At 44.6% G+C, this 26,929-nt stretch overlaps 1 protein-coding gene across 2 annotated transcripts in view; it reads right to left on the reverse strand.

Annotated features, from left to right (window-relative positions):
- The window catches only part of LOC117356608 (mucin-5AC-like), a 111,869-nt gene that overhangs the window by 68,418 nt on the left and 16,522 nt on the right, over positions 1-26,929 (reverse strand). For both annotated transcript variants that reach the window (XM_033936065.1, XM_033936072.1), the window contains exon 2: positions 4,145-6,036. In XM_033936065.1, coding sequence (XP_033791956.1) covers positions 4,145-6,036 — 1,892 coding nt within the window. The remainder of the gene's footprint in view (positions 1-4,144; positions 6,037-26,929) is intronic.

Consider the following 26,929-nt stretch of genomic DNA (forward strand, 5'->3'; position numbering starts at 1 on the left):
TTGTTTATATGAGGAGACTCCAGTTGTTGGGATATAGTTCTATGATTGGCGCCCCAAAACTGGCAGGGAGAAACTGTGGCATGATATACACATACAGTGAAACACCGATTATCTGAATGCTGATTATCCGGATGTCCAATTATCCAGATTGCTTCAGGGGGTCTCAGTTTATATTTGAGTCCCCCACCACCACCCAGATTGACAACATAAGAACATAAGAATTGCCACTGCTTGGTCAGACCAGTGGTCTATCATGCCCAGCAGTCTGCTCACATGGCGGCCCTCTGGTCAAAGACCAGCACCCTAACTGAGACTAGCCCAACCTGCGTATGTTCTGGTTCACCAGGAACTTGTCTAACCTTGTCTTGAATCCCTGGAGGGTGGTTTTTCCTATGACAGACTCCAGAAGAGCATTCCAGTTTTCTAACACTCTCTGGGTGAATAAGAACTTCCTTATGTTTGTACAGAATCTATCCCCTTTCAATTTTAGAGAGTGCCCTCTCGTTCTCCCTACCTTGGAGAGGGTGAATAACTTGTCTTTATCTACTAAGTCTATTCCCTTCAGTACCTTGAATGTTTCGATTATGTCCCCACTCAATCTCCTCTGTTCGAGGGAGAAGAGGCCGAGTTTCTCTAATCTTTCGCTGTACGGCAACTCCTCCAGCCCCTTAACCACCTTAGTCACTCTTCTCTGGACCCTTTCGAGTAGTACCGTGTCCTTCTTCATGTACAGCGACCAGTGCTGGATGCATTACTCCAGGTAAGAGTGCACCATGGCCCGGTACAGCGGCATGATAACCTTCTCCAATCTGTTCATGATCCCCTTCTTTATCATTCCTAGCATTCTGCTCGCCCTTTTTGTCACCGCCGCACATTGCGTGGATGGCTTCATCGACTTGTCGATCAGAACTCCCAAGTCTCTTTCCTGGGAGGTCTCTCCAAGTAACATCCCAGACATCCTGTATTCGTGCATAAGATTTTTGTTACCTACATGCATCACTTTACACTTATCCATGTTGAACCTCATCTGCCATGTTGATGCCCATTCTTCAAGCCTGATTATGTCACGTTGCAGATCTTCGCAATCCCCCTGTGTCCTCACTACTCTGAATAACTTTGAATCATCTGCAAATTTAATCACCTCACTTGTTGTACCAATGTCCAGATCATTTATAAAGATGTTGAAGAGCACGGGTCCAAGCACCAAGCCCTGCGGCACCCCACTGGTGACGCTCTTCCAGCCCGAGTATTGTCCATTTACCTCCACTCTCTGTTTCCTATGCTCCAGCCAGTTTTTAATCCACGTGAGTATTTCACCCTCAATTCCATGGCTTGCAATTTTCCGAAGTAGTCGTTCATGTGGAACCTTGTCAAACGCCTTCTGAAAATCAAGCTATACAATGTCGACCGGGTCGCCCTTGTCTATCTGTCTGTTTACTCCCTCAAAGAAGTGCAGCAAGTTCATCAAACATGATCTACCTTTGCTAAAACCTTGCTGACTGGTCCTCATCAGCCCATGTCCGTCAAGGTGATCAATGATGCGGTCCTTTATCAGCAACTCTACCATCTTTCCCGGTACCAAGGTCAGACTCACCAGTCTGTAGTTTCCCGGATCTCCCCTCGAACCTTTCTTCTGGAATCTTTCCTGATTTGATTGACAATTTGGCTATTAGTTGAAGCAGTTCAACTAAGATTCCTTTCAGTTCCTTGATGACCCTCAGATGGATGCCATCCGGTCCCGGCGATTTATCGCTCTTAAGCTTATCTATCTATCTACACACCTCCTCTAGACTGACCGTCAATCCTGTCAGCTTTCTGTCTTTGTTTCCAGCATATAGCCTGATGGGTTCCGGTATGCTGTGTACATCTTCTTCGGTAAATACAGATGCAAAAAATGTGTTCAGTTTGTCGGTGATTGCTTTGTCCTCCTATAGCGCTCCCTTTATTCCATGGTCATCCAACTGTCCCACCGCTTCCTTCGCGAGTCGTTAAGTTGTCCAATAAATATGCTAAGTCAAGCTGTTTATTAGATACAGGTTCTCGGACAATTATGAAGAAGGCCCCAATTACTTTTAAGGTAGAATTGTTCAAATGGATTAGTTATTCTTTGATTAATGGGCTATTTCTGAATGAGTTGGGTCATATTTTGGTTACTCCAATCATAAAGAATCATAAAGAAACTATATCTATCAAAACAAATTATAGACCCATTGCAAGTATACCCTTGTTCTGTAAAATAATGGAAGGTCTGATCAGCATAGAATTAGTTAAACATCTAGAACAATTTCACATTCTTCATGTTCACCCATCTGGTTTTAGACATGGTTTCAGTACAGAAACAGTTGTAGCCTCTCTGATTGATCATATTCATTCTTTATTCAGCCAAGGCACTAGCACACTAATACTTCAATTTGATCTTAGGAGCGCTTTTGACTTGGTGGATCATTGTTTGGATGCCATGGGAATTTCTGGGAAAGTTTGAGATTGGTTTCAGGGTTTTTTTTAGGAAAAAGATCATATCAAGTTTTTAGCAATGGTCCAAACTTATTATTATTATTATTCCTATCACTTTCCCTCCCACTAGTGTTCCTTCTCTGCTTCTGCCACTGCTGCCATCAGCCCTCCCCCTGAACCAAGAAACTTTCCCCCACCATCAGCATGCCCCCAAGAAGAAAAGGTAGCATTTCCTCTCCCTCACGACCCAGAGGAAGGACCCCCAGACCTACCTTGTTTCCCTGGTGATTTAGCGGTGCACAGGGTCTGGAGCGATCCTACTCTTTCAGCATCAAAAATAGCAGCCAAAACTTCCAGTGGCAGTCTCGTGAGGCTACTCATAGATCTTGTGAGGCTACTCATAGAAGCTGAGACTTCCAGTGGCAGTCTCGTGAGGGTACTCATAGGTCTCGTGAGGCTACTCATAGTAGCTGAAACTTCCAGCAGCAGTCTCGTGAGGCTACTAATAGGTCTCATGAGGCTACTCATAGGTCTTGTGAGGCTACTTAAAGTAGCTGAGACTTCCAGCAGCTGTCTTGTGAAGCTACTCATAGGTCTCGTGAGGCTACTCATAGTAGCCGAGACTTCCAGCGGCAGTCTCGTGAGGCTACTCATAGTAGCTGAGACTTCCAGCAGCAGTCTCGTGAGGCTATTCATAGGTCTCGTGAGGCTACTCATAGTAGCCGAGACTTCCAGCAGCAGTCTCGTGAGGCTATTCATAGGTCTCGTGAGGCTACTCATAGTAGCCGAGACTTCCAGCAGCAGTCTAATGAGGCATTTCTTATGTTCTTATAAATGTCAGGAGGTTCTGCTTCACACAGCAAGTGGTGGACGTTTGGAATGCTCTCCCGGAGGAGGTTGTGATGGAGACCAGCATTCTAGATTTCAAGGGCAAGTTGGATGCGCACCTTCTTGCGAATCATATTGAGGGATACGGGTAAACATGGTAATCATCAGGGAACACCTAGCTTAACCTCTGCGTGTGCGGGTCGCCGGACTAGATGGACCTATGGTCTGATCGGGTGAAGGCATTTCTTATGTTCTTATTCATAGCCTCGCAAGACTGCCCCTGGAAGCAGCTATTTTCTGTTATGGATATAAATCAAAATAAATAAATGTAATTACTTTACAACTATGAATGTCAATTTGTAACCCATTCTGAGCTCTCTGGGGAGGATGGGATATAAAACCAAATAAATATTGATTTGCTCTCTAGGAATTTATTTGGCAGTTAATGTGTGCTGTTAATGCATTGTGTTAATTAGTTTTTTGGGGGGGTTTAATCACATGTTAACACTTAGTAAAAAAAGGTCCTTAAATCTGAGGCACTGAGGCCATTAAAATGATGCTTATGGCAGGAGCTCTGGACATTCAAGACACCCAACCAGCCTATTCCTCCCATGGATGTTTTGAAAGAAACCTAGTACTTCACTGCAAGGTTCAAGAAAAAACAGTCACATTTTTCTCTCTGAAGAAATTTGCCAAATCCCACTTTGAATATATGTGCCTGCAGCTCACTTCCTGCCCTCCTATGTCTCCTCAGTTAGTGAAAATGGAGTCAGCCTACCAGTTGCACCACCTGACTTCTGATCACTGATGAAAATTATAAACAGAGCTGCAAGCACTGATTTCTGCAAACTTTCCTACTCACCTGGTTGCTTTCCACCACCATTTGTTCTGCTTAACGGTGACAGCAATGGAGACTGGAAGGGAAGAGTGGAGAGATGGGTCTAACCGAGGAGGGCTTGGTGGACGTTCATCAGGAAGGTTAGCTGGAGTGGATTCAGGAGACAATGAGGGAGCGGTTGATGAAGGTGCATTTGGAAGGAAAGTTGGTGTCAATTTAGGAGAAGCAGCAGGAGGGGTTGGAGGAGGAAGGGGACTACGTGTAGGTGTAATTGGAGATCCAGAAACAGGAGGTGGTGTTGGTATAGGTGTGATTGGAGTTGCAGGAAGGGGTGGGGCAAATGAGGGAGAAGGGGTTTTTGGGAAAGGTATGTCTGCAGATTCAGGAAAGGGTTGGGGAGATGAGGCAGGAATGAGAGTAGGTGTAGGTGTAGGAGGTGATGAAGGAAGGGATGTGGGCGATAAGGTAGGAAGGAGAGTTGGTGTAGGTGTGGGAGGAGATGAAGGAGGGATCGGAGATGATGTGGTAGGAAGGAGAGCTGCAGTAGGTATAAGAGGAGAGGCAGGAGGAGATGAAGGAGATGAAGCAGGAGGACATGAAGGAGATGAAGCAGGAGGACACGAAGGAGATGAAGCAGGGGGACACGAAGGAGATGAGGCAGGAGGATATGGAGGAGACAAGGAAGAAAGACATAGAGGAGATGAGGGAGGAAGACATAGAGGAGATGAGGTAGGAAGAAGAGTTGGACTGGGTGTAGGAGGGGATACAGGGGAGGGTGGAGAAGGAGGAGGTGTCAAAGGGGGTGTGAAAAATGAGATAGAAGGAGTTCCTAGAGTACGTAGAGGAGGTGAAGGAACAGGTAGAAGAAATGTGGCAGATGAGGGTGATGGAGGTGGTGGAGGAGGTAAGCCAGGAAGTGAAGAAAGTGAAGGAAGAGATAATGTATTAGAGGTGTTGGACATAATATGAGAAGTGAGGCAAGGAAAGATGGGAGAAATTAGGTGAGAGGTGGCATTGGGAACAGCAGGACTGGTAAGATAGGAACTAGTGGTGCACTTCAAGCATGAAGGGCAGCTGTTGCAGCAATATCCGGGGATGCCAAAGTACGAAGAAGTGTTAGATGGAGTGGATGGGGTGATGTAGGACTGGATATTGGGGGGAGTAGATGAAGTGAGGTGAAGGGGGGTATTGCAGGAAGTGGGGGAACTAAGAAAAGAGGGTGATTTTGGAGAAGAGGGGGACATGAAGCTGAAAGGACTGCTAGGGGGACTAGGGGAGAAGCATGATATTGTATTAGAGGGAGTGGGAGAATTCAGACAGGTGGTAGTATTGGAAGAAGCAGGCTGCATAAAGCTACTTCGGATAATGGGTGGACTGAGGGACCTCTGGCAGGAGGTGACATTTGTAGGAGTGTGAGAGGTCCTGGAGAGAGTGGGTGAGCTCAGACATGAAGACTTATTGGTGACAACGGGGTAGGTGACACAGGGGGGCACAGTCGAGGTGAGGCAAGACGGTGTGGTGGAGGTATTACAGGTGCCACCATTGGTTAAGGAAGACAATGCAAACGAGAAAGATTTGTTGTAGGGAGTGGGAGAGAAGAAACCAGGAGGTGTATGAGATGTGAAGCAGGAAGGGGTGTTGGGGAGAACAGGGGTGGTAAAACAGGAATAGATGGGGGTGGTCAAACATAAGGGACAATTTCGGCAACAGTAGGAGGGAGTGGTGTGAAAACTGGGAGATTTGAGGCAGGAGAAGGTGGGAATATTGAATGCGGGGGTGGGAGAGGGGGAGGGGGAAGGGGAAGGGGAAGAGATGGGATGGAAGCAGGAGGATTTATGAATGGGAGAGTAATTGTAAAGAAAATGGTCATGGGGATGCATCAAACTCTCACTCATGCCCTTGCTGTGTGTTTCATTCTACAAAAAACAGATGTGAAAATTATAAAACGAAGCCCATGAAATCCCAAGAATCACATTACAAAACAATGAAGTATGTAAATCATTACTGGGGATCAGCAGTACAAAATCACTTATCTTAGTATTTATGGTGGAAAGACCAATATACGAAGATCAACTCATAAGAGCACGAGATCCTAAGTATTGTTGGGAGTTTCCATGATCCCGATTCATGCTTTACAAATAACTTAAAACTCAATAATTTGAGTTCTGTTTGGGATTGGGAAATTTGATCATGTATCTGACTACTATGTTACGCTGTATTGGTTAAAACTAGAATTCAGGATAAGGTATAAACTGTTGTTGTTAACGTATCTTTGTGTACGTGGGATGGCATCAAAATACTTGATTGATCGCATGGCCTTATTCGCACCGTCTCGAAGTATACGTTCAGTTCCTTCTGGGGGTTTGAAGCAAGTGAGATTACATACAACCAGAGTCGGTACATTTTCTTGTGCTGGTCCTGATACTTGGAACAATATCCCACTTTACATTAGACAACAGGGAGATTTGAATATTTTTAAGAAGCTCTTAAAACGATATCTTTTTTGTTAAATGAAATATGAGTGGAGGAGATTTTTGTAATTGTTTGTTATTTATGGATGCTTGCAATGATTATTATGTGTGCACTTCTATGACCCACCTTGTTAAAGATGGTCTATAAATAAATCAACTGTGGAGGTCACCTGACGCCATGAGCGAGTGAGGACGTGTTCCTGCTCAGCTCCGGGATCCCGCTCCTCCCCTCGCACTTTTTGCCGGTTTTCGGCTCACACGCCGCCGCGGATCACTTTGTAGCGGACCCGGGATCTTATGGATAGGTATTTAACCCGGTCCCAGGAGGCGGCGCGCATGAAACCAGCGCGCAAAGATAAGGAGCGTGCGAGCCCGGGGGCGGGCAAGATGGCGGCCGCTTCCGGAACGGCGGTCACGGAGTTTTCGGCCGCGGCACTGCTAGAACTGAAAGCGGCGGTAGCACAGGTCCTGGGCCCACAGATGGATGCTTTGGCGACTCAGATGACCCGGTTGGAGCAGCTTATGTCTGACACAACGGCCCAAACCACCGAACTGGAGCAACGCGTTTCTGCAGCAGAGGACTCCCTAAATTCACATGAATTAGACCTCTCGGCCTTACAGGAATCGGTTCAACTCCAAGCTGCTAAACTGGATGATTTGGAGAACCGTTCTCGCCGAGGGAATCTTTGTTTTATGGGAGTGCCTGAAAACATACCGGATACTCACCTGATTGCTGAGATGGAGGGCTGGCTGGAGCTAGAATTTCCAGATACAGCGTCCTTGGGCTCGCTCTGCTTGGAACGAGCGCATCGTCTTGGGCCGCGCCCGGCCAGAGATTCCAGGCCCCAGGTGGTGATTGTAAAATTCCTCACAAAATAGACACAAAATGGAGATCTTGCGGCAGTATCGTGCTAAACGCGATACCTTGAAGTTTCGGGGCTCTGCTGTCCGGATAAGCCAGGACTATTCAGCAGCTCTCGCAGAACGCAGGAAAGCCTTTTATCCATTGTGTTCTAAATTGGAGGAGAATAAACATCGTTTTCAATTCATTTACCCAGCGGTCTTGAAGATCCACCATGGGGGCTCCTGGTATGTGTTCACCGAGGCCTCTGCAGCTGCTGATTACATAAATAAAACTCTGCAACCATCATCAGATCCTCCATGAGAATAGTCAGAGGGGCAGCGCTGTTTCTACCTGTCGGTGGATCCTGCAACCATTTAGTTGGAAACCACAGAAGTGTTTTTATAGTTTTATGCGGGAGATGCACTGTTGATTTACTGTTTATAGTGGGAGGGGTGGGGTCCTGTGAGGCGCCATTTTTGGACCTCTTGCATATTCCTTCCGGGATATGATTTTTGGGTTTTCTTGGGGTGTGGGTGGGGGGGGGGAGACGAGTAGGGAACAGCTTACTGACATGATATTTGGGATATTGTTTACTCATCTTTGCCTGTTTATTATTTGCTATAGGAGACAGTATAAAGGTGTTTGGTTTTCTACTATTAACTCGGGTGGGGCTGGGCGCCCGGGTGTCAGTTACTTGCGGCATGATACTTCATGTTGTTGGTGTTTTGACCCTGGGTGATCACTCCCTCCCTATCCTGTCATGGAATGTGTCGGGGATCTCATCTCCAGTGAAACGCACTAAACTCTTGAGACAGATAAAACATCATAGGGCAGATTTGGCATGCCTACAGGAGACTAAATTGTCCCGGGAAGAACACCAAAAGTTGCAGAGGGGCTGGGTGGGCTCAGTTTATTCGGCTTCCTCCTCCGGGAAAAGAGCCAGGGTATGTATATTGATACGCAAAGGGCTACAATGTTCTGTAACGTTACTTTCTGAAGACCCTTTAAGCAGATATTTGCTCTTAAAAATTTCCTTGCAGGGCACAGACTTCCGGCTGCTGATTGTATATGGGCCGAACACCTATTCCCAGGATTTCTTTGATACTTTGGTGTCATTAGGTCTTCGGGACACCTCACTGCCCTTGGTTATAGCGGGCGATCTCAACCAAGTGATGGACAATTCTCTAGATCGCTCTGGCTCTTCAGTATTGTCCACGCAAAATTCGAACAAAGGTATCCCCTTTCTCTGTCAATCATTGGGATTGGTAGATCCATGGAGACTTCTCCACCCAATGGAACGAGACTATACACACCAATCGCGTGCCCACGGGTCCTTCTCCCGTTTAGATTATTTGCTGATTTCGGAATCTCTGTTTGTCCGAGTCTCTGAGGCTACCATCTGTCCCCTGGAGGTGTCGGATCACTGTCCTATTTGGGTGGACCTGGCCTGGGGGTTGCCTCCTCTGGGAGCTCGTCGGTGGAGATTTCCATCTTATCTTCACGAGGACCCTGGATTTGGGGATTACCTCCGGGCTTGTTGGGAGGATTTTCTGACGAATAATGCACAACACCGTAACGACCCGTGCTTGTTCTGGGAAACTGCTAAATCTGTCCTTAGGGGGGCGATCATCGCCTTTATTGCGGCGCAGAATAAGCGCATATCAGCGGGCATTGTTAGCTTGGAGAGAAAATGTTCTTCCTTGAAGGCGGACTATTTACGTACCCCTAATGCCGCATTGTGGGAAGAACTTCACTCAGCTCAGGTATCTCTTAATACATTAATACACGATCGTACCAAACGCTCTCTTATTTACCGTAAATACAAATTCCACCGGTACGGAAATAAACCGGGCCGGATGCTAGCTTCTTTAACCAAGAATTGGCATGACTCTAGATATATTTTGAAAATTAGGCATGGCCCCTCTACTTTTCATACCACACCGAAGGACATCGCGGACGCGTTCTACCGACATTTCTCTACCTTTTATTCGGATCCTGGACCATATTCTGGCCCGGACGTTTTAGATTATTTGGCATCGCTGGCCTGCCTAGTTTCATTGAACGACAGCGGGAGACTTTGAACAGACCCCTACAGGGCTTAGAGATACAAAAAGCCATTAAGACTTTGCGTTCATGTACAGCCCCGGGCCCGGATGGGTTTTCGGCGGAATTCTATAAGATGATGTCGCCCCAGCTCTGTGAGTCCTTGATGTCCTACTATGAGGAGGTGATGGAGACTGGTGCTTTTCCAGATTATGCGAACTCTGCCACTATCACATTGCTTCCTAAACCGAACAAACCTAGGGAGGAGGTCGACTCCTATAGACCCATATCTTTGCTCAATGTAGATATAAAGATCCTATCTCACTTGTTGGCCAATCGGTTGACACCTCTTTTACCGCACATTATTTCTCCAGCGCAGGTTGGCTTTGTTCAGGGCCGCCACTCTGTTCTTAACGTTCGTCGGGCACTTCTGGCTATGGTCAGAGCGCAAACATCTGACACTAAGGGCATATTGGTGAGCCTGGATGCGGCCAAGGCATTCGATCAGGTTCTCTGGCCCTATTTGTTCTCGGTTCTTGATTATGTGGGTATTGGAGGGCACTTTTTGGCCGCATTGCGAGCATTATATTCTTCCCCTAAGGCATCAATCTTGGTAAATGGGATTTTTACATCGTCCTTTGAGGTTGGCAGGGGGACGCGTCAGGGTTGCCCGCTGTCGCCTTTACTGTTCTTGGTATACTTGGAACCCCTCCTTCGAACATTTCAGAGGGATGACATCTTAGTTGGACTATCGGAGGGCTCATCTCAACTATGGGTATTAGCTTTTGCTGATGACATTTTGTTGACTCTGGCTCATCCTCAGCAGTCCTTGGCTAGAGCCCTTGAGATACTGGACGAGTTCCATCTTTTCTCTGGTCTTATCTTAAACAAGCAGAAATCCTTAGTCCTACCCCTACAGGAGGAGATTTGGACCTCTTGGCAGGGTCCCTTCCCATTGGAATGGGCTTCTACGTCCTTACGTTATCTGGGGATTTGGATTCCGCAGGATTTAACTCAACTGTACACGATTAATGTTCTTCCCCTACTTCAGCAAACGGGACAGAGGCTTCGAGCTTGGCGCTCTTATCCTTTAACCCTCTTAGGCAGGATAGCCCTATACAACATGATGGTCATTCCCCAATGGTTATATCTATTGCAGACATTGCCCTTGTTGCTACAATATCATCATCTTTGTGTTCTTCATAAATCATTATCTGGGTATTTGTGGGGTGGTAAACGCTCTCGGATTCCCCTTCGTACACTTTCCTTACCCGTGTCTCAGGGAGGCCTAGGACTGTTACATTTGGGGAGACTGAATATAGCATGCCAACTTAGACACATGAATGACTGGTTCTGTGGGACCTCCCATTTCTCGGCGGCCAGGGTCGAGTGCCTTGCATTTGCTCCCTTTCACTTTAGCTATTTGCTACACGTTTCGACATTGCCTTTGCGTACTCAACATTATGGGGATTTCTTACTAGTCCCTGTACGAAAAATTTGGAAAAGATTATGCAAGCAACTACATATTAGGTCGGATGTGACACCATGTTTGCCTATTCATGGTAATGTTGACTTTGCTCCCGGTTTTGACCTGGGGGCCCCTTCTCAGTGGGCTCAGGGGGGGGGGGTGTTTTACCTGTCTCGAGTACTTCAAACTGATGGCACACTCCAATCATTTCGGATGTTGTTAGATGCTCATATATTAACTGCTAATGATTGGTTGAGTTATGGTCAATTACTGCATTATGTTCAATCTCTCCCCCGACAGGCCTTATTAGAAACTGTACAAGAAACATTATCAGAAGCTTTCTGTTTAACAGCGCAAGTTCCCACACCGCTTCGTATTTACCATCGTTTTCTGCAAGAGTTGGCTGGGGAATTGGACTATACAACTTTGGCTGGTTCCTGGTCCTTGGATCTACAAATAACAGTATCAGAATCCATGTTAAAGCGGAGTTTTCAATTGGGATCGACTATCCCGGTGGCAGCGATTGAAAGGGAGCGATACTATAAATTCTTGGTTCGCGCTTATTTTGCACCTGCACGAGCCTATAAAGCCCATATTAGTCCTTCTGCAGGCTGCCCTAGATGCGCTGCTACCAGGGCAACCCTCGGACACATGTTTTGGTTATGTCCTGGTATTCAAGCCTACTGGCGGCGCATAGGACTTCTAATTCAGTCCCTGTGGAAATGCTCCTGGACACAGACATCGACTTTTCTCTTCACTTTGAAATTTTCACTGGACCCAGTTAAGCCAGGGATGAATGCTTTTGTTCAAAGGGCTATCTTGGTGGGTATAAAGACTATTTTACAATGTTGGTTGTCTCCGCAGACACCTACTGTCTCGCACTGGCGGACTCAAATGATTTATTGGGCTGGTTATGAACGACAGGCTATTCTCGATTTGCATTCCAAAAAAGGTATTTTATTTCTCCGTTGTTGGAGACCTTTTTGTTCTACCCTGTCTCCTGTAGCGAAAGCTCGTTTGCTTGATTGATTATTTACTGGCATGTTTAACAGTGGCTGTTCCGGGGGGGGGGGTTGGAAGGGGAGGGGGGCTTTCTTGTGTGTTGTACATTGTTTGGTTGGTATTTTTGCATATTGCCATTTATTGACCTTTAATAAAAAACAAATTTAAACATAAATAAATCAACTGTAAATTATGAAACATGACTCTGAAACAGACAGCATGAAACTCTATAAGGCACCAGGCCGCTCAATGGTATAAATTAATATCTGCATTTTTAAATAAGAAACCAAAGACTGGTCTACGGGACATTTGGAGCATTGAGATTAAGCATCAAATTTCTGCATCTCAATGGCCACGAATTTGGGCTTGGAGGATGAGATGTACAGTGTCGGCATCTATGAGACAAACTTGTTATTTTTTTTACATAGAGCATTTTGGACCCCGGTTCGTTTACAGAAGTTAGACAGCTCTAAATCTAATAGATGCTGGCACTGTCACCTCAAAACAGGGACATTAGATCATCTTCTATTCTATTGTCTTTAATATTAATTTTTTGGAAATCTATATGGAACCAAGTGAATAATCTATTGGAAAATCCAGTGGCATTGACCTATGATACTATTTTATTTGGTACTTCTATGAGAGTTAAGAGTCAAATTTCATCTAATAATAATAACTTTTACTCATTATGACAGGAGCTGTCATACAGCATATTGCGAACAATTGGAAAAATTGGGATCGACTAAGCTATAGTTTTTGGTGGAATTCTTTGTGTCACATTTTCAAAATGGAACATGTTCTAGCCATACAGCAGGGGCATTTAAAGAAATTTAGGGATGTTTGGGAAGGGGGTGGTATTTTGTTCTGAAGGAATACTGTAAGAATATTAAGTGATGTTAAAGATAAAATGAATGTATATTGTATCACACTTATTAAAAGTCTTAAAATGAATAAAGATTACAAAAAAAAAAAAGGACAGCAGAGATATTTACCTATAGCAGGTGTTCTCCGAGGATAGCAGGCATTCTCACATGGGTGAGGTCATCCACGGAGCCCGGTACAGACACTACCAAGTGCACTGTCAGGTTGTGAGAACATATGCCTGCTGTCCTCGGAGAACACCTGCTACAGGTAAGTAGAGAATATAACTCTACGGGGCGACACTGTACTGCTAGGGGACTTCAACATACCTGATGCAGACTGGAACACATTTTCAGCAACAACCAGCAGCAGCAGGAGGCTTTTGACCTCCATAAAAGGAGTACATCTCAGACAGATGGTAACGGAACCCACTAGAGCCCAGGCGATCCTAGACCTGGTACTCACCAACGGGGAAAGCGTCTCAGAGGTCTCGGTAGAAGATACGCTAGCCTCCAGCGACCATAACATGGTATGGTTCAACCTTGGGAAAGGATCCCCTAAATCAATTACAAAAACAAAGGTGCTCCAATTCCGGGGCACCGACTTCGCACGCATGGGGGATTTCGTTCATCAGACGCTGCAGGACCATGCAGGGACCAGCAATGTGGAAACTATGTGGTCGTACCTGAAATCATCCATACACGAAGCAACTAATCGCTACATAAAATCAGTAGATAAACGACAAAGAAACAACAAACCCCAATGGTTCACTGAAGAGATCTCGCACCTCATTAAGGAAAAGAAAAAAGCATTTCTTTCCTACAAACGTACACAGAGAAGAGAAACTAAAGTAGAATATAAGACCAGATCTGCAACGGTCAAAACAGCAGTTAGGGAGGCCAAACTTCGAGTGGAAGAAACTCTGGCAAAGAACATTAAAAAAGGGGACAAATCCTTCTTTAGGTATATCAGTGATAGGAAAAGGAACACAGACGGTATAGTACGCCTTAGACAACCGGACGGGAACTACACGGTGGAGGATTCAGAAAAAGCAGAACTACTAAATGAATATTTCTGCTCAGTCTTCACCTGCGAAGCACCGGGACACGGACCACAGTTGATGATAAAACAAGACGTGGATGACCCGTTTCAGAATTTTGAGTTCACACCTGGGAACGTTTACAACGAACTGGCAAGGCTAAAGGTAAACAAGGCCATGGGACCGGACAATTTACACCCAAGAGTGCTCAGAGAATTGAGAGACGTTCTGGCGGAACCGTTGGCAGTGCTCTTCAATCTCTCACTAAGTACAGGGAAAGTTCCGTTAGATTGGAAAACAGCCAACGTCGTTCCTCTACATAAAAAGGGTTGCAAGGCTGAGGCTGCAAACTATAGACCGGTAAGCCTCACCTCAATAGTGTGTAAACTCATGGAAACACTAATTAAGTATAAATTAGATACGATCCTGAACGAGGGAAATCTCTGGGATCCCAGCCAACATGGATTCACCAAGGGTAGGTCATGCCAGTCAAACCTAATCAACTTCTTTGACTGGGTAACAAGAAGACTGGACTCAGGAGAGTCCTTGGACGTCGTGTACCTGGACTTCAGCAAAGCGTTCGACAGCGTCCCACACCGCAGGCTGCTGAACAAGATGAAATCGATGGGATTAGGAGAGACTCTAACTGCATGGGTTAAAGATTGGCTTAATGGCAGACTTCAGAGGGTGGTAGTTAACGGTACCCTCTCTAAAATGTCGGAGGTGACTAGCGGAGTGCCACAGGGTTCGGTCCTGGGCCCACTCCTCTTCAACATATTCATTGGGGATCTGACTCAAGGGCTTCAAGGCAAAGTAACCTTATTCGCTGATGACGCCAAACTATGCAATATAGTAAACGGCCATAATCTACAAGATGCTATGGAGCAAGACCTGCGTACTTTAGAAAGTTGGTCCTTGATGTGGCAGCTGGGCTTTAACGCCAAGAAATGTAAGGTCATGCATCTCGGTAACGGAAATCCTTGCAGAACTTACACCCTGAATGGAGAAACTTTAACCAGGACTACGGCAGAACGAGACTTAGGAGTAATCATCAGTGCTGACATGAAAGCAGCCACTCAAGTGGAGAATGCTTCATCTAAAGCACGGCAGATGATAGGTTGTATCAAGAGAAGCTTCGTCAACAGGAAACCTGAAGTCATGATGCCATTGTACAGAGCCATGGTGAGACCTCATCTGGAGTACTGTGTGCAATTCTGGAGGCCACATTACCGTAAGGATGTGCTCAGAATTGAGTCGGTTCAGCGGATGGCCACCAGGATGGTCTCGGGGCTAAAGGGTCTCCCGTATGAGGAAAGACTGAGCAAATTGCAGCTCTACACTCTTGAAGAGCGTAGGGAGAGGGGAGACATGATTGAGACATTTAAGTACATCACGGGACGGGTCGAGGTGGAAGAGGATATCTTTCTTCTCAGGGGACCCTCGACCACAAGAGGACATCCGCTCAAACTCAGGGGAGGGAAGTTTCGTGGAGACGCCAGGAAGTACTTCTTCACGGAGAGAGTGATTGAGCATTGGAACAAGCTTCCAGTGCAGGTGGTCGAGGCACGCAGCATCCCAGACTTCAAGAACAAATGGGATACACATGTGGGATCCCTACGAGGTCATGCCAAGGGATAGGGTCACTAGGACTTGAATGAGCGGGTCAGTAGAGTGACAGTATAATTACAATTATACTTAAGGGGTCAGAAGACTTAAGAGGGTGGGTAAATAGTGTGGGCAGACTTGATGGGCTATATGGCCCTTATCTGCCGTCATCTTTCTATGTTTCTATGTTTCTATCTTTGCTTTCTCCAAGGACAAGCAGGCATTATATTCTCACGTGGGACTCTCAGGCTGCCTGGATCATGACTCTGGATGAGGATAATGGATATATCAATATATCCTGGTGACGCCCAAGAGGATTGGAGGGAAAGTTGGCACTCGAGAAATACAGTAATAAGATTTGCTTGTCCATACGAACTCTCTCTTCTGGAGTTTTGCTCTCAGCAGTAGTGAGAGATGAAGGTACGGATCGAGGATCAAGCAGCCACTTTGCAGATGTCCTCAACAGAAGTGGAATGGAAATGAGCTTCCGAGGCAGACACAGCTCAGGGTGTTACATGGCCCTGTAGAATCAGCCTAGCCTGAGTAAATGCGAAGGAGATGATAATCCACCAGCCAAACGGAGATGGTTCACTTGCAATGTTCCCTCTAAGCCAGGGAAGCATGTTCTGAGCACTAGTTGGTTTGGGCTGGGCTGGCGCATGGTGGTGGTGGGTGCACAGACAAGCAATTTTGAAAACTATGTCAAATTATATTTATAAAAATGAGAAGTTAAATTACAGTATTCCTATTGAACTGTACAAAAAATAGATGTTTACTCAAATACATTTTAAACATTATTAAATAGGAATACGGTGGTGTGGAAAAGTTTCAACCCCCCTCCATTCTGATTTCCCCTATTACTGACTGCACTGCACTACAACCATAAAATAATTGACTTAGCAATGTTTTTGGTAGGTTGCAAAAGGACCTCCAGGCTCCAGCTCCACTAGCCTTTAGTTTGAAATGACCAAACATGGTTAGAGCTGCCGGCTGAGAACTTGAGAAGCCAAGGCTCAAATTAGAGAATGACACGGGGACAAATTTTTCCTCCGTCCCCACGGGAACTCATTTTCCCGTCCCGTCAAGTTTTTTTTCTGTTCCTGCTCCATTCCTTCACACTATGTCCTCCTCTGCACAAGCCTCAAACACTTTAAAGTCAAAAGTGTTCAAGGCTTGTGTGGTTAAGGCAGAGCTTACAAGAATGGGGGAGGGATAGGGACAGCGACAAAACTCACGGGGACGGAACGGGGAAATTGAGTTCCTGCGGGGATGGGGGCAAATTTGTCCCTGTGTCATTCTCTAGCTCAAATCCCACCGATGTTACTTGAGATCTTGCCTCAGATACAAAACTAAAAAATGATAAGTCCTCCAGGGACATGAAAAATACCTACTTGCCTTGAGCCATTACTGAGAAAGATATGATCAAAATCGAAATCCACAATCCAATACCAGGTATACTGTGAACTTAAGAAATTCAAAATGCTGCAAATGGTACTCAGGACCTACAGAGCACTTCCAATATACCATAACAGTATTCAAGTCACAAAAGACTGTGCCAAAAACACTGCAGTGACCACCAGAACATCCATAAACCTACTGGAAAACAAATCAGATTAATGTTAATAGAAAACAAGGTCTCTTTCAAACATGTAGAACACAGATTGTCACCCAGTTTAGAATAAGTAGCCACAATAGAAAAATAGAAATAAAATTAAACTGAACTCCCAAGAAGCTAGATTCTTCATACAGTGCAACACCAGAGAAAGCAATGTGCAAAATCTAATGATAGCAGATGGACATATTCCAACCACTACATTACATGTTAACAAATGCAGATAAAACAAAAAAAGGAAAATGATACCATTTTATTGGACTAAATTAATTTTTCAATTAGCTTTTAGAGGCCAAAACCTCCTTCTGCAGGTCAGAACAGTATACTGCTATTATGGTATCCTGTTCTGACCTGAGGAAGAATGTTTTGGTCTCTAAAGTTAGTCAAAAAGGTATTAAGATCAATCCAATAAAAATATACCACCTTATTTCTATGTTCTACACATTGTTTATTAACACAGCTACTCCAGGACTTTAAACTAGAAACAAAATTATTTTTTCTACCTTTGTTGTCTGGCTATTTATTTTTTCAATTGTGTTGATACCAGTCTCGAGTTTCCAGCATTTCCCCTTTCACTTCCCCCTTCCATCATCTCTTTCCTCCCCCCCCCCTCAACATCTGTCCTCTGTCTCCCCTGTTTTATCAAGAATCTGTCCTCCCCACTTCTATACATCTCTTCCATTCCATCCATATCTTCTTCTTGTCTGTCAGCAACCTCTCGTCTCTCCCTCACTTCCATACAGCATCTGCTGTGCCTCCTCTCTCCATCCAGCATCTCCCCTTCCCCCTTCCATTATCTCCCACCTATGTCTCTTAACCCACACCATATGCCCTCTTTCTCTCCCCTTCCATCCAGTATCTGCCCTCTGTCTCACTCAACCCCTTCTAAAAAGCATCTGCCCCCCTCTCTCCCTTTCCATCAGTTATCTCCTAATGTCTCCCCCCTTCCATAAAGCATCAGCCCCCCTCTCTCTTTCCATTCAGTGTCTTCCTCTCTCTCACCTCATCCCCCTTCCTCAGATCTCCCTCATGTTTCTTCCCCACCTGCATCTTCTTGTGCTGTGTACCAAGAGCAGCATTTCCCCTCCTACCTGCCATGGCCACCCCAGCCACTGCTTCTCTAAACAAGTAACAACAGTGGCAAAACAGCCTACCTTACTGTCCTGTGTGGCTCCAATCGCAGCCTCAGTCCACACAGCTGTCGATCGATCATGCTCCTCTGTCGTCTTCTTCTGGTTCAGAGCCAGCAGCTGATCTCATTGAGGATGTGAGTGCGGCCGGATGGAGAGTGAGAAGCAGCTGGGGGGGGGAAGGAGAGGAAGGAGGTAGGGAAGCACTGCTCCTGCTGCGTGGCAGTTCTAAATTGCTGCGTGGGGTCTTTGAAAGAGTTGCGTGGCCGCACAGCTCATAGGGAACATTGTTATCTTGATAACAGGAACCCTGAGTCTGTTAGGGTCAAAAGCAACAAAGAGCTGGAAGGATCCTCTATGAGATTTAGTCCAGTTGAGGTGGTATGCCAGAGCACTTTGCTGTCCAAAGTGTGAAGAGCTACTTCTCCAGGATGTGAATGTGGCTTTGGAGCGAATACAGGCAAAATGCTAAAGCTAGTTAGTTAAATGCCATCGACTCATGCTCGAGTCCTAGCGACTTGATGAATTACAAATCTTTAAAGAGATCAGTTTTGTGCTAGTCCGGTAAGGTCCTCCGGCATCATCCTCATGGTTGTTTTCAACATGACCAGCCAATTACAGGTCACCCTCTTTGCCTGGTTTCTTCAAGCTTCCCAAACATAATGTCCTCCTCTAATGATCTTTCTCTTCTGACAGTGTGACCAAAATAGGACAGTTCTAACTTCATCATTTGGGCTTCAAGTGACATAGCCGGTTTGATCTCTTCCAGAATCGATTTGTTAGTTCTTCTGGCGGTCCACAGCACGCATAAAATAGTAATGCTAATGGTGTCTTATATACTTCTACATCTCCAACTAGATTCAAAGCAGTTTACAAAAAATTATAAAAAGCTTACAAAGAGTAAATTAAGAACAGTGAATAAGGATAAAAAACTAGAAATTAAAGACAGCATTACATGTCTCCCTCCATATTCGCTGTGATAGGGGATTAACAGAACTGCAAATACAGAAAAACCACAAATAACATTTTCATATGTTATTCACTGTTTTCTATTAAAAACCATCGTGAATATGGTGAAACCACGAATAACATGATGGGAGACCTGGCCTGTTCCTGAAGGAGAGGCAAAATACGGTGAAGAAAGTGCTGGGAATCGGCAATTTTCTCTGTAAATGCTTGGAATCAGCTATTTCTCTATGCAAGCTGATGTAATTTGGGGGAAGGAGCCAGCAAGTTAAAACCGTGAATAATCGAAACTGTGAATGTTGAAACCGCGAATACGGAGGGAGAAGTGTATAAGGCATCTTGTGTTAAGCATGGCCAATTTCTCAAAGAAGTAGGTTTTGAAGGTGTGAATAAACACAAGAGATAAAGGTGAGCTGGTTGTTGTAGTGTATCTAGATTTTCAGAAAGCTTTTGACAAAGTTCCTCCTGAGAGGCTCCTGAGAAAATTAAAGAGAGACACTGGTTATATTGAATTATAATCAATATTCTTCTTCTGTATATTAACTGTGATATGTACAAGTAGATGGTTTCATGTTTTAGTTAATTTCTGTATATTTGTATATTTCTAATTATTATTTGTATATTTTATTTAATTATCTTGAAAAATTAATAAAATATTTGAACAGGTGAAAAGGTTCAAAGAAGAGCGACCAAGATGGTAAAGTCGTATGAGGAAAGACTAAAATGGTTAGGGCTCTTCATCTTGGAAGAGACAGCTGAGGGGGAGATATGATTGAAGTCTACAAAATCCTGAGTGGAGTAGAATGGATACAAGTGGATCAATTTTTCATGCCGTCAAACATTACAAAGACTAGGGGACACTCGATGAAGTTACAGGGAAATATTTTTAAAACCAGTAAGAGAAAATATTTTTTCACTCAGAGAATAGTTAAGCTCTGGAACACATTGCTAGATTTGGTAAGAGCAGATAGAATAGCTGGTTTTAAGAAAGGTTTGGACAATTTCCTAGAGGAAAAGTCCGTAGTCTGTTATTGAGAAAGACATGGGGGAAGCCACTGTTTGCCCTTGATCAAAAGCATGGAATATTGCTACTCTTTGGATTTTGGCCAGGTACTAGTGACCTGGATTGGCCACCATAAGAACGGGCTACTGGGCTTGATGGACCATTGGTTTGACCCAGTAAGGCTATTCTTATGTTCTTATGTACACCTTTCCATCTCCCTCGCATTATTTCCCCCCACATTTTTCAGTCCTGCATCTCTTCAGCCCTTCATAGCATCTGGCCTTCCATCTCTCTACTTCAGACTCCTATGGCATTGAACCTTCCTTTTCTCTACTCCCCCCCCCACCCCCAATATAAATCCATCTCTCTTTCTCCTTACCAGTTCCCTCCAAACCTTCCAGGTTTTCATATTCTATTCTTCCTATATATTAATCTTTCATCTTCCTCCATTTATTCTCTCCCCAAACCAATTTATATCCTTTTTCTTGCTCTCCCTCCCCAATACTCCACAATCCTTATCTCCCTAATCTTGCTCTCTCTTTCCCCACCTTTCAGCCCTCATCTCCCTAGTCTTGCTGTCTCTCCCACAGCAAATGGAAAGCAGCGACAGCAGAGCACCCATGACAGGTATGGAAGTAGCAGGATTCAAGGTAGGCAGCCAGATGGAGAACTAACATAGATGCAGCAAACAAGATGATGGGCAGTACAGGTCTAGATGTCTCCTCTTCCCTTCCTTGTGCAGAGAGAAGACAGTGCTTTCATTGTCCCCAAGTGGTGCCTGATGCTTCTGCTACAGTTCCATACTGGGCAGCCTCTCCAGCTTCTTCTCTACTGGTGGTTTGCATATTTGAATTTCCTTCTCTTGCCTGGTGCCATGATGCTGCATGTTTTCATTTCACTTCTCCAGGAGAAAATGTAGCAAGAATTGCCATACTGGGACAGACCGAAGGTCCATCAAGCCCAGTATTATCCTGTTTCCAACAGTGGCCAACCCAGGTCCCAAGAACCTAGCTAGATCCCAAGTAGCAAAACAGATTTTATGCTGCTAATCTTAGAAATAAGCAGTGGATTTCCCCACATCGATCTCAATAATGGCCTACAGACTTCTCTTTTAGGAAATCAGCCAAGCCTTTTTTTTAACAGATTTCACCACATTCTCTGGCAACTAATTCCAGAGTTTAATTATAGGTTGAGTGAAGAAATATTTTCTCCGGTTTGTTTTAAATCTACTACTTAGTAGCTTCATCACACATCCCCTAATCCTAGTATTTTTGGAAAGACTGAACAAGCGATTCACATCTACCCTTTCCACTCCACTCATTATTTGATAGACGGAGCCGCTTTAGCCTTTCCTCATAGGGAAGTCGTCCCATCCCTTTGATCATTTTTGTCGCCCTTCTCTGTACTTTTTCTAATTCCGCTATATCTTTTTTGAGATATGGCGACCAGAACTCCACACAGTATTCGAGGTGCCCATTTGAGCCTGCTGCTCTGTGTGATGAGAATGAGTGGCCGCTCTCCAATTTGTTTTCCCCTCTCCCATAGCTGCTGACAGGCATCCTCACGGTCCAGCTTGAAAACCACTGGTATAATGCATCAACAAGGGATAAAATGTAAAATGTGACAAGCAAAGTCAGGCTGATGGTCCACTGAGCTTGGCATCCTAGCTTTGACAGTGGCCGTTTGAGTAACTTGGAAGTACTCTGCAGGTCCTAATGGAGAGATCCAGCTCATACTGTTTACGCCTAGAAGCAAAGGATGACAATCCACAAGCCATTCTAACTAGTGACTATTAATGGACCCCAGAAATTTGTCCTTTTTAAAAATCTACTGCTAGGAGCAGCACTTCAAGTTTATTTTGCGGCTGCATGTCTCCCCATTCCGGGCTTATGTTTCTGGATATGCCTCTCATGCTCGGTGTCCTCGGTGCCAGTCCATCCCTGCAGGCTTGCTTCATATGTTTTGGTCGTGTGACCGTATTCAAACCTTCTGATCTTTTGTAGCGCTCTACCTGCAGTCTGCTCTGCGCAAGCAGATTCCCTTGAGGGCAAACGTTAGAAACATAGAATATGATGGCAGAAAAGGGCCATCTGCCCAAGTCTGCCCACTCAAGAACCCTCCCACTTAAGCACTTCCTCGAATTGAATCCACATGTTTATCCCATCTTTTCTTGTAATCTAGCACGTTGTTGGCCTCAACTACTTGAAATGGAAGATCATTCCAATGATCAACCACCCTTTCAATGAAGAAATACTTCCTAATATCACTATGAAATCTCCCACCCTTGATTTTTAACATATGCCCTCTTGTTACTGTAGGTCCTTCCACCTCAATACGGCCAGTAACATATTTGAACGTCTCTAACATGTCTCCCCTCTCTCTGCATTCCTCGAGAGTATAGTTGCAACTTACCTAGATGTTCTTCATAGGAGAGATCCTTGAGCCCTGAGACCATCCTAGTGGCCATTCGCTGAACTGACTCCATTCTCAGCTTATCCTTTTGATAATGTGGCCTCCAAAATTGAACACAATATTCCAGATGAGGTCTCACCATGGACCTGTATAACGGCATCACAACTTTAGGCTTTCGGCTGACAAAACTTCTTCAGATGCAACCCAGCATTTGTCTAGCCTTGGATGAAGCTTTCTCCACCTGATTGGCAGTCTTCATATCCTCACTAATGATTACTCCTAGGTCTCGTTCTGCCACAGTTCTTGTTAAGGTCTCACCATTTAGGGTGTAAGTTTTGCATGGGTTTCCACTGCCAAGGTGCATAATCTTACACCTTTTGGCATTAAAACTCATTTGCCAAATTGTGGACTATTGTTCCAGTAAAAGTAGGTCCTGCGTCATAGCATCGGGCATGGTGCCTTTGCCCACTACGTTGCACAGTTTAGCGTCATCGGCAAATAAAGCAGTTTTACCTTGAAGTCCCTGAGTCAGGTCCCGTACAAAGATATTAAATAGGATTGGACCCAAGACCGAGCCCTGCGGCACTCCACTGATCACTTCCGACGTTTCGGAGGGAGTATCATTTACCACCACCCTTTGTAGTCTGCCGCTGAGCCAGTCTTTAACCCATGCAGTCAATGTTTCTCCTAGTCCCAACGAACTCATCTTGTTCAATAACCTACGGTGTGGGACACTATCAAAAGCCTTACTGAAGTCCAAATACATGATATCCAGGGACTCTCCCTTATCCAGTCTTTTCGTTACCCAGTCAAAGAAGCTGATTAGATTGGATTGGCAGGACCTTCCCTTTGTAAATCCATGTGCTCTTTTCTCAGGGGGTTCATTTGGGATTGTCTAGAGGGGGCAACATGTTATTGCAAAAGGCCTCTTTGTTGGCCCGGAAGTGTCTCCTTTTGTTGTGGTGCCAAGCTGATGTGCCTACCTTAACTATGTGGAGAAATTAATTGTTTACTTTGTTAAAATTTGAATATCTGGATGTTTGGAGGGGAGGTCCTGGGCCATGGAGGAAATTCAGGAAAATGTGGGCTCCCGTTTGGGAGGGATTGTCCCCTAGAGCTCGCAGTTCTTCATTGAACTTTTGACACTGGAGTGTGTGGGGTGGAGGGGGATCCGGGTAGGTAGGGGGGGTAGGTTTTTGTGGGTCTTCGTGAAGGAAGACGCGAATGGCCTGACTATTCCTGCTCTTTGTCTTGTTAATTGTGATTAGTATATTGTTGTACTGCTTGATTTTGTAAATCTTAAAAAATTAATAAAAATGATTTGAAAGAGAAAAAAAAAAAATCTACTGTTACTATTAATTATTTCTATAGCGCTACCAGACGCACGCAGCACTGCATAGAGTCACAAAGAAGAAGAACACAGTCCCTGCTCTAAAGAGCTTACAATCTAAACAGACATGACATATAAATAGGATGTCATGGATACAGTTAAGGGAAATGGTTAATCTGCTGGCTGGGTTGGTGGGCAGTGGGGAGTAGGGTGATGGATTGAAGGCTATATCAAAAAGGTGGGTTTTCAGTTTGCTTTTAAACAAGGGAAGGGAAGGGGCTTAATGGACAAACTCGGGCAATTTATTCCAGGCAGTTAGATGAAAGGAACGAAGTCTGAAATTGCCAGTGGAGGAGAAGGGTACAGCTAAGAGTGAGTTATCTGAGGAACGGAGCTCTCTAGGAGGTATATAAGGAGAGAGAAGCGAGGAGAGATATTGAGCGGCAGCAGAATGAACACACTTGTAAGTCAGCAAAAAGATCTGTACTGCCTGCTTTGACCACATCCTCTGGCAACCAATTTACCCCTTACGTGTGAACTGATTGAAAGATAAAATAACTTCCCTAAATTAGTTTTAAATCTGCCACCAGTTATTCCATGGAGTGTCCCTCTAGAATCTTTTTTTTTTTTTTTACAAAAACAGATACAAACAAAGTAAGGGACATGTGCTAAGGCTAAGAAGTCATATATTTTAGCACCTCCACAGGAAAGGTCTTTTTTGATCTAAAAGCAGTATAATCATGACATGTGAAGCAAAGTAACATTTAGTCACACATTAAAGATAATTTATTTCACTAAAGCGGAAGTTGTGAGTAGTTAAGTGGAAATTGCTCTGCAGGGCAGATATGAGTCTGGGGCAGCACACATGGGGCATCAGCCCTTTTCTGTTCTGACAAGTTTAGGCAGAAAGTCCTTATCATACCTGAGAAGGAACGCTACTTTTCTCGTTCTATTCAAGATTTAAACGTTCTTAGGACTTGGATTAAATACAGGAAGATCTCCCATGGCTGAACTGTGCAGCCACTTGGGCTGATGCCCCCAGAACTGTGGAGTTGGTGGAAGAGAGGTTTGTTGGTGGAGGTAACAGGGCTCTTGGCAGAGCAAAGCTGGTATGAGATGGTGTAGTGACCCAGCTGATTAGGGAGAAAACCAGAGTACCATTGCGTGCTGCTTTCTGCTGAAGGCCTGACAATAGAGAATTGTCACACCCACCCACCTACCATGATGGCTTTAGGGTGCACAGTATGGATTCGATCTCCTTCCATGGCGATGCGGTTCCTTCGCTCATGCGCTCTCAAGATTTTATTTCACTCTCCTCTTCCAAGCCCGGGAAAGCTAAGACGTGTCATCTCCAGGGAGACAGAAATCCTCTTTCCGTGATGTCACCATTATGACATCATTAGCCTTCATTCTGCTTCCATTTAATGGTGAAAATATGCTGAAGCCACACTCATTCTTTCATATCGCCGCAGTCAGAAGAATTAAAGTATTTGTAATCAAATGTTCAAACCACAATGGCATGTTTTTATTACCTATGAAAACCATACATCTTTTTTTTCCTGTATGCCCCTGTTTTCCATTGGCGGATATCTTAAATACCAGTAGTTAGCTCATCAGATTTACCTAGAATCCCTGGATAAAATGTATGTGATGTTCCAGGCCAAGAAGCAGGCCAATGTTAAACATACTGGGGTCCAGGGCACAAATTTGGAACGGGGCCCCATAGCCCTCCAGCAGGCTAAATCATAGGGACCTTCTGTAACACGGAGGCCCAGAGCAACTGCCCTGTTTTCAGCTTAACAAGGAGAGTTAAAGGTAAACGGATTTTATAAAGGCCAGAATTGTCACCCATCCCTGAAAATCTACTTTGTGTCATCTCAGGAAATGCAGTACAGATTTATAATTGCAGGAATAAGTGGGGCAAGGTTGGAGTGGACTTGGGGAAACACATTGAGTTCAAAAAGGTACTAAGTTGTACGGGAAGGTTCGAGGAAGGATGGAGAGTTGGGGTTGTGAGAAGGGAACATGTTGCTCACTTTTTGGGGAATGTTTGTTCTTGAACTTGTGGAGGTTTATGAGATGTTTTATTATATGGGACTGCAGGGAGGGAATAGGGGCGGGAGAAAGGTTAGTTACTCGACTATAAATTGCCTTAATAATAATAACAGTTTATATACTGCAGGACCGTGAAGTTCTATGCGGTTTACAATGATTAGAAAGATGCTACAAATTGAGTAGAAATTACATAATTGAAGAATAGTGGCTAACTATTTAAGGGCTATTATAAAAAGTGTATACTGGATAAGAATCTTAACCTTGCAGACTCATGAGTGGATAAATGAAAAAGCCTCAGCCCCACCACTCCACCGCTGTAATATTACAGCAGTGGAGTGGTGGGACTGAGGCTTTTTCATTTATCCACTCATGAGTATGCAAGGTTAAGATTCTTATCCAGTATACACTTTTTATAATAGTGCTGGACTTATACTGGAATAAGAACTACTGAAACTATTGCCATAGTTCTAGGTAACTATTTAAGGGAACAGTTGTAATGGGGGGGGGGGGATTGAGATGGGAGATTGTGATGAGAGAGATTGTGCAGATCCGCTACCTAGGTATTTCAAGAACAGGTATGTCTTTAGGTGTTTCCTAAATTCACCATAGTTATTTGTGTTTATAATTAGTTTTTCCAGGTCTTTGCCGCATAATGCTGCCTGGTAAGAGAGAAGATGTTGATGGTGTCTTTTAAATTTACATCCTCTAACAGGTGGGGAGATGAACTTCAGGTGTGTACTTCTCTTATGTCTATTGGTTGAGAAGGAGAAGAGATCAATTATATATTTAGGGGCTAAACCGGCTAGTACCTTAAAGCAAAAACATCCAAGCTTGAACTTCGCACGTGCCTCCATCGGCAGCCAGTGCAGGAGCTGGTAGGAAGGGGTTATGTGATCGGACTTCTTCAACCCAAGGATCAACCTGACCGCCGCATTCTGTACCAGTTGCAGTCTCTGCATGTTTTTCTG

This window comes from Geotrypetes seraphini, chromosome 1, assembly GCF_902459505.1.
Source record: "Geotrypetes seraphini chromosome 1, aGeoSer1.1, whole genome shotgun sequence".
In the NCBI taxonomy this organism is placed as follows: domain Eukaryota; kingdom Metazoa; phylum Chordata; class Amphibia; order Gymnophiona; family Dermophiidae; genus Geotrypetes; species Geotrypetes seraphini.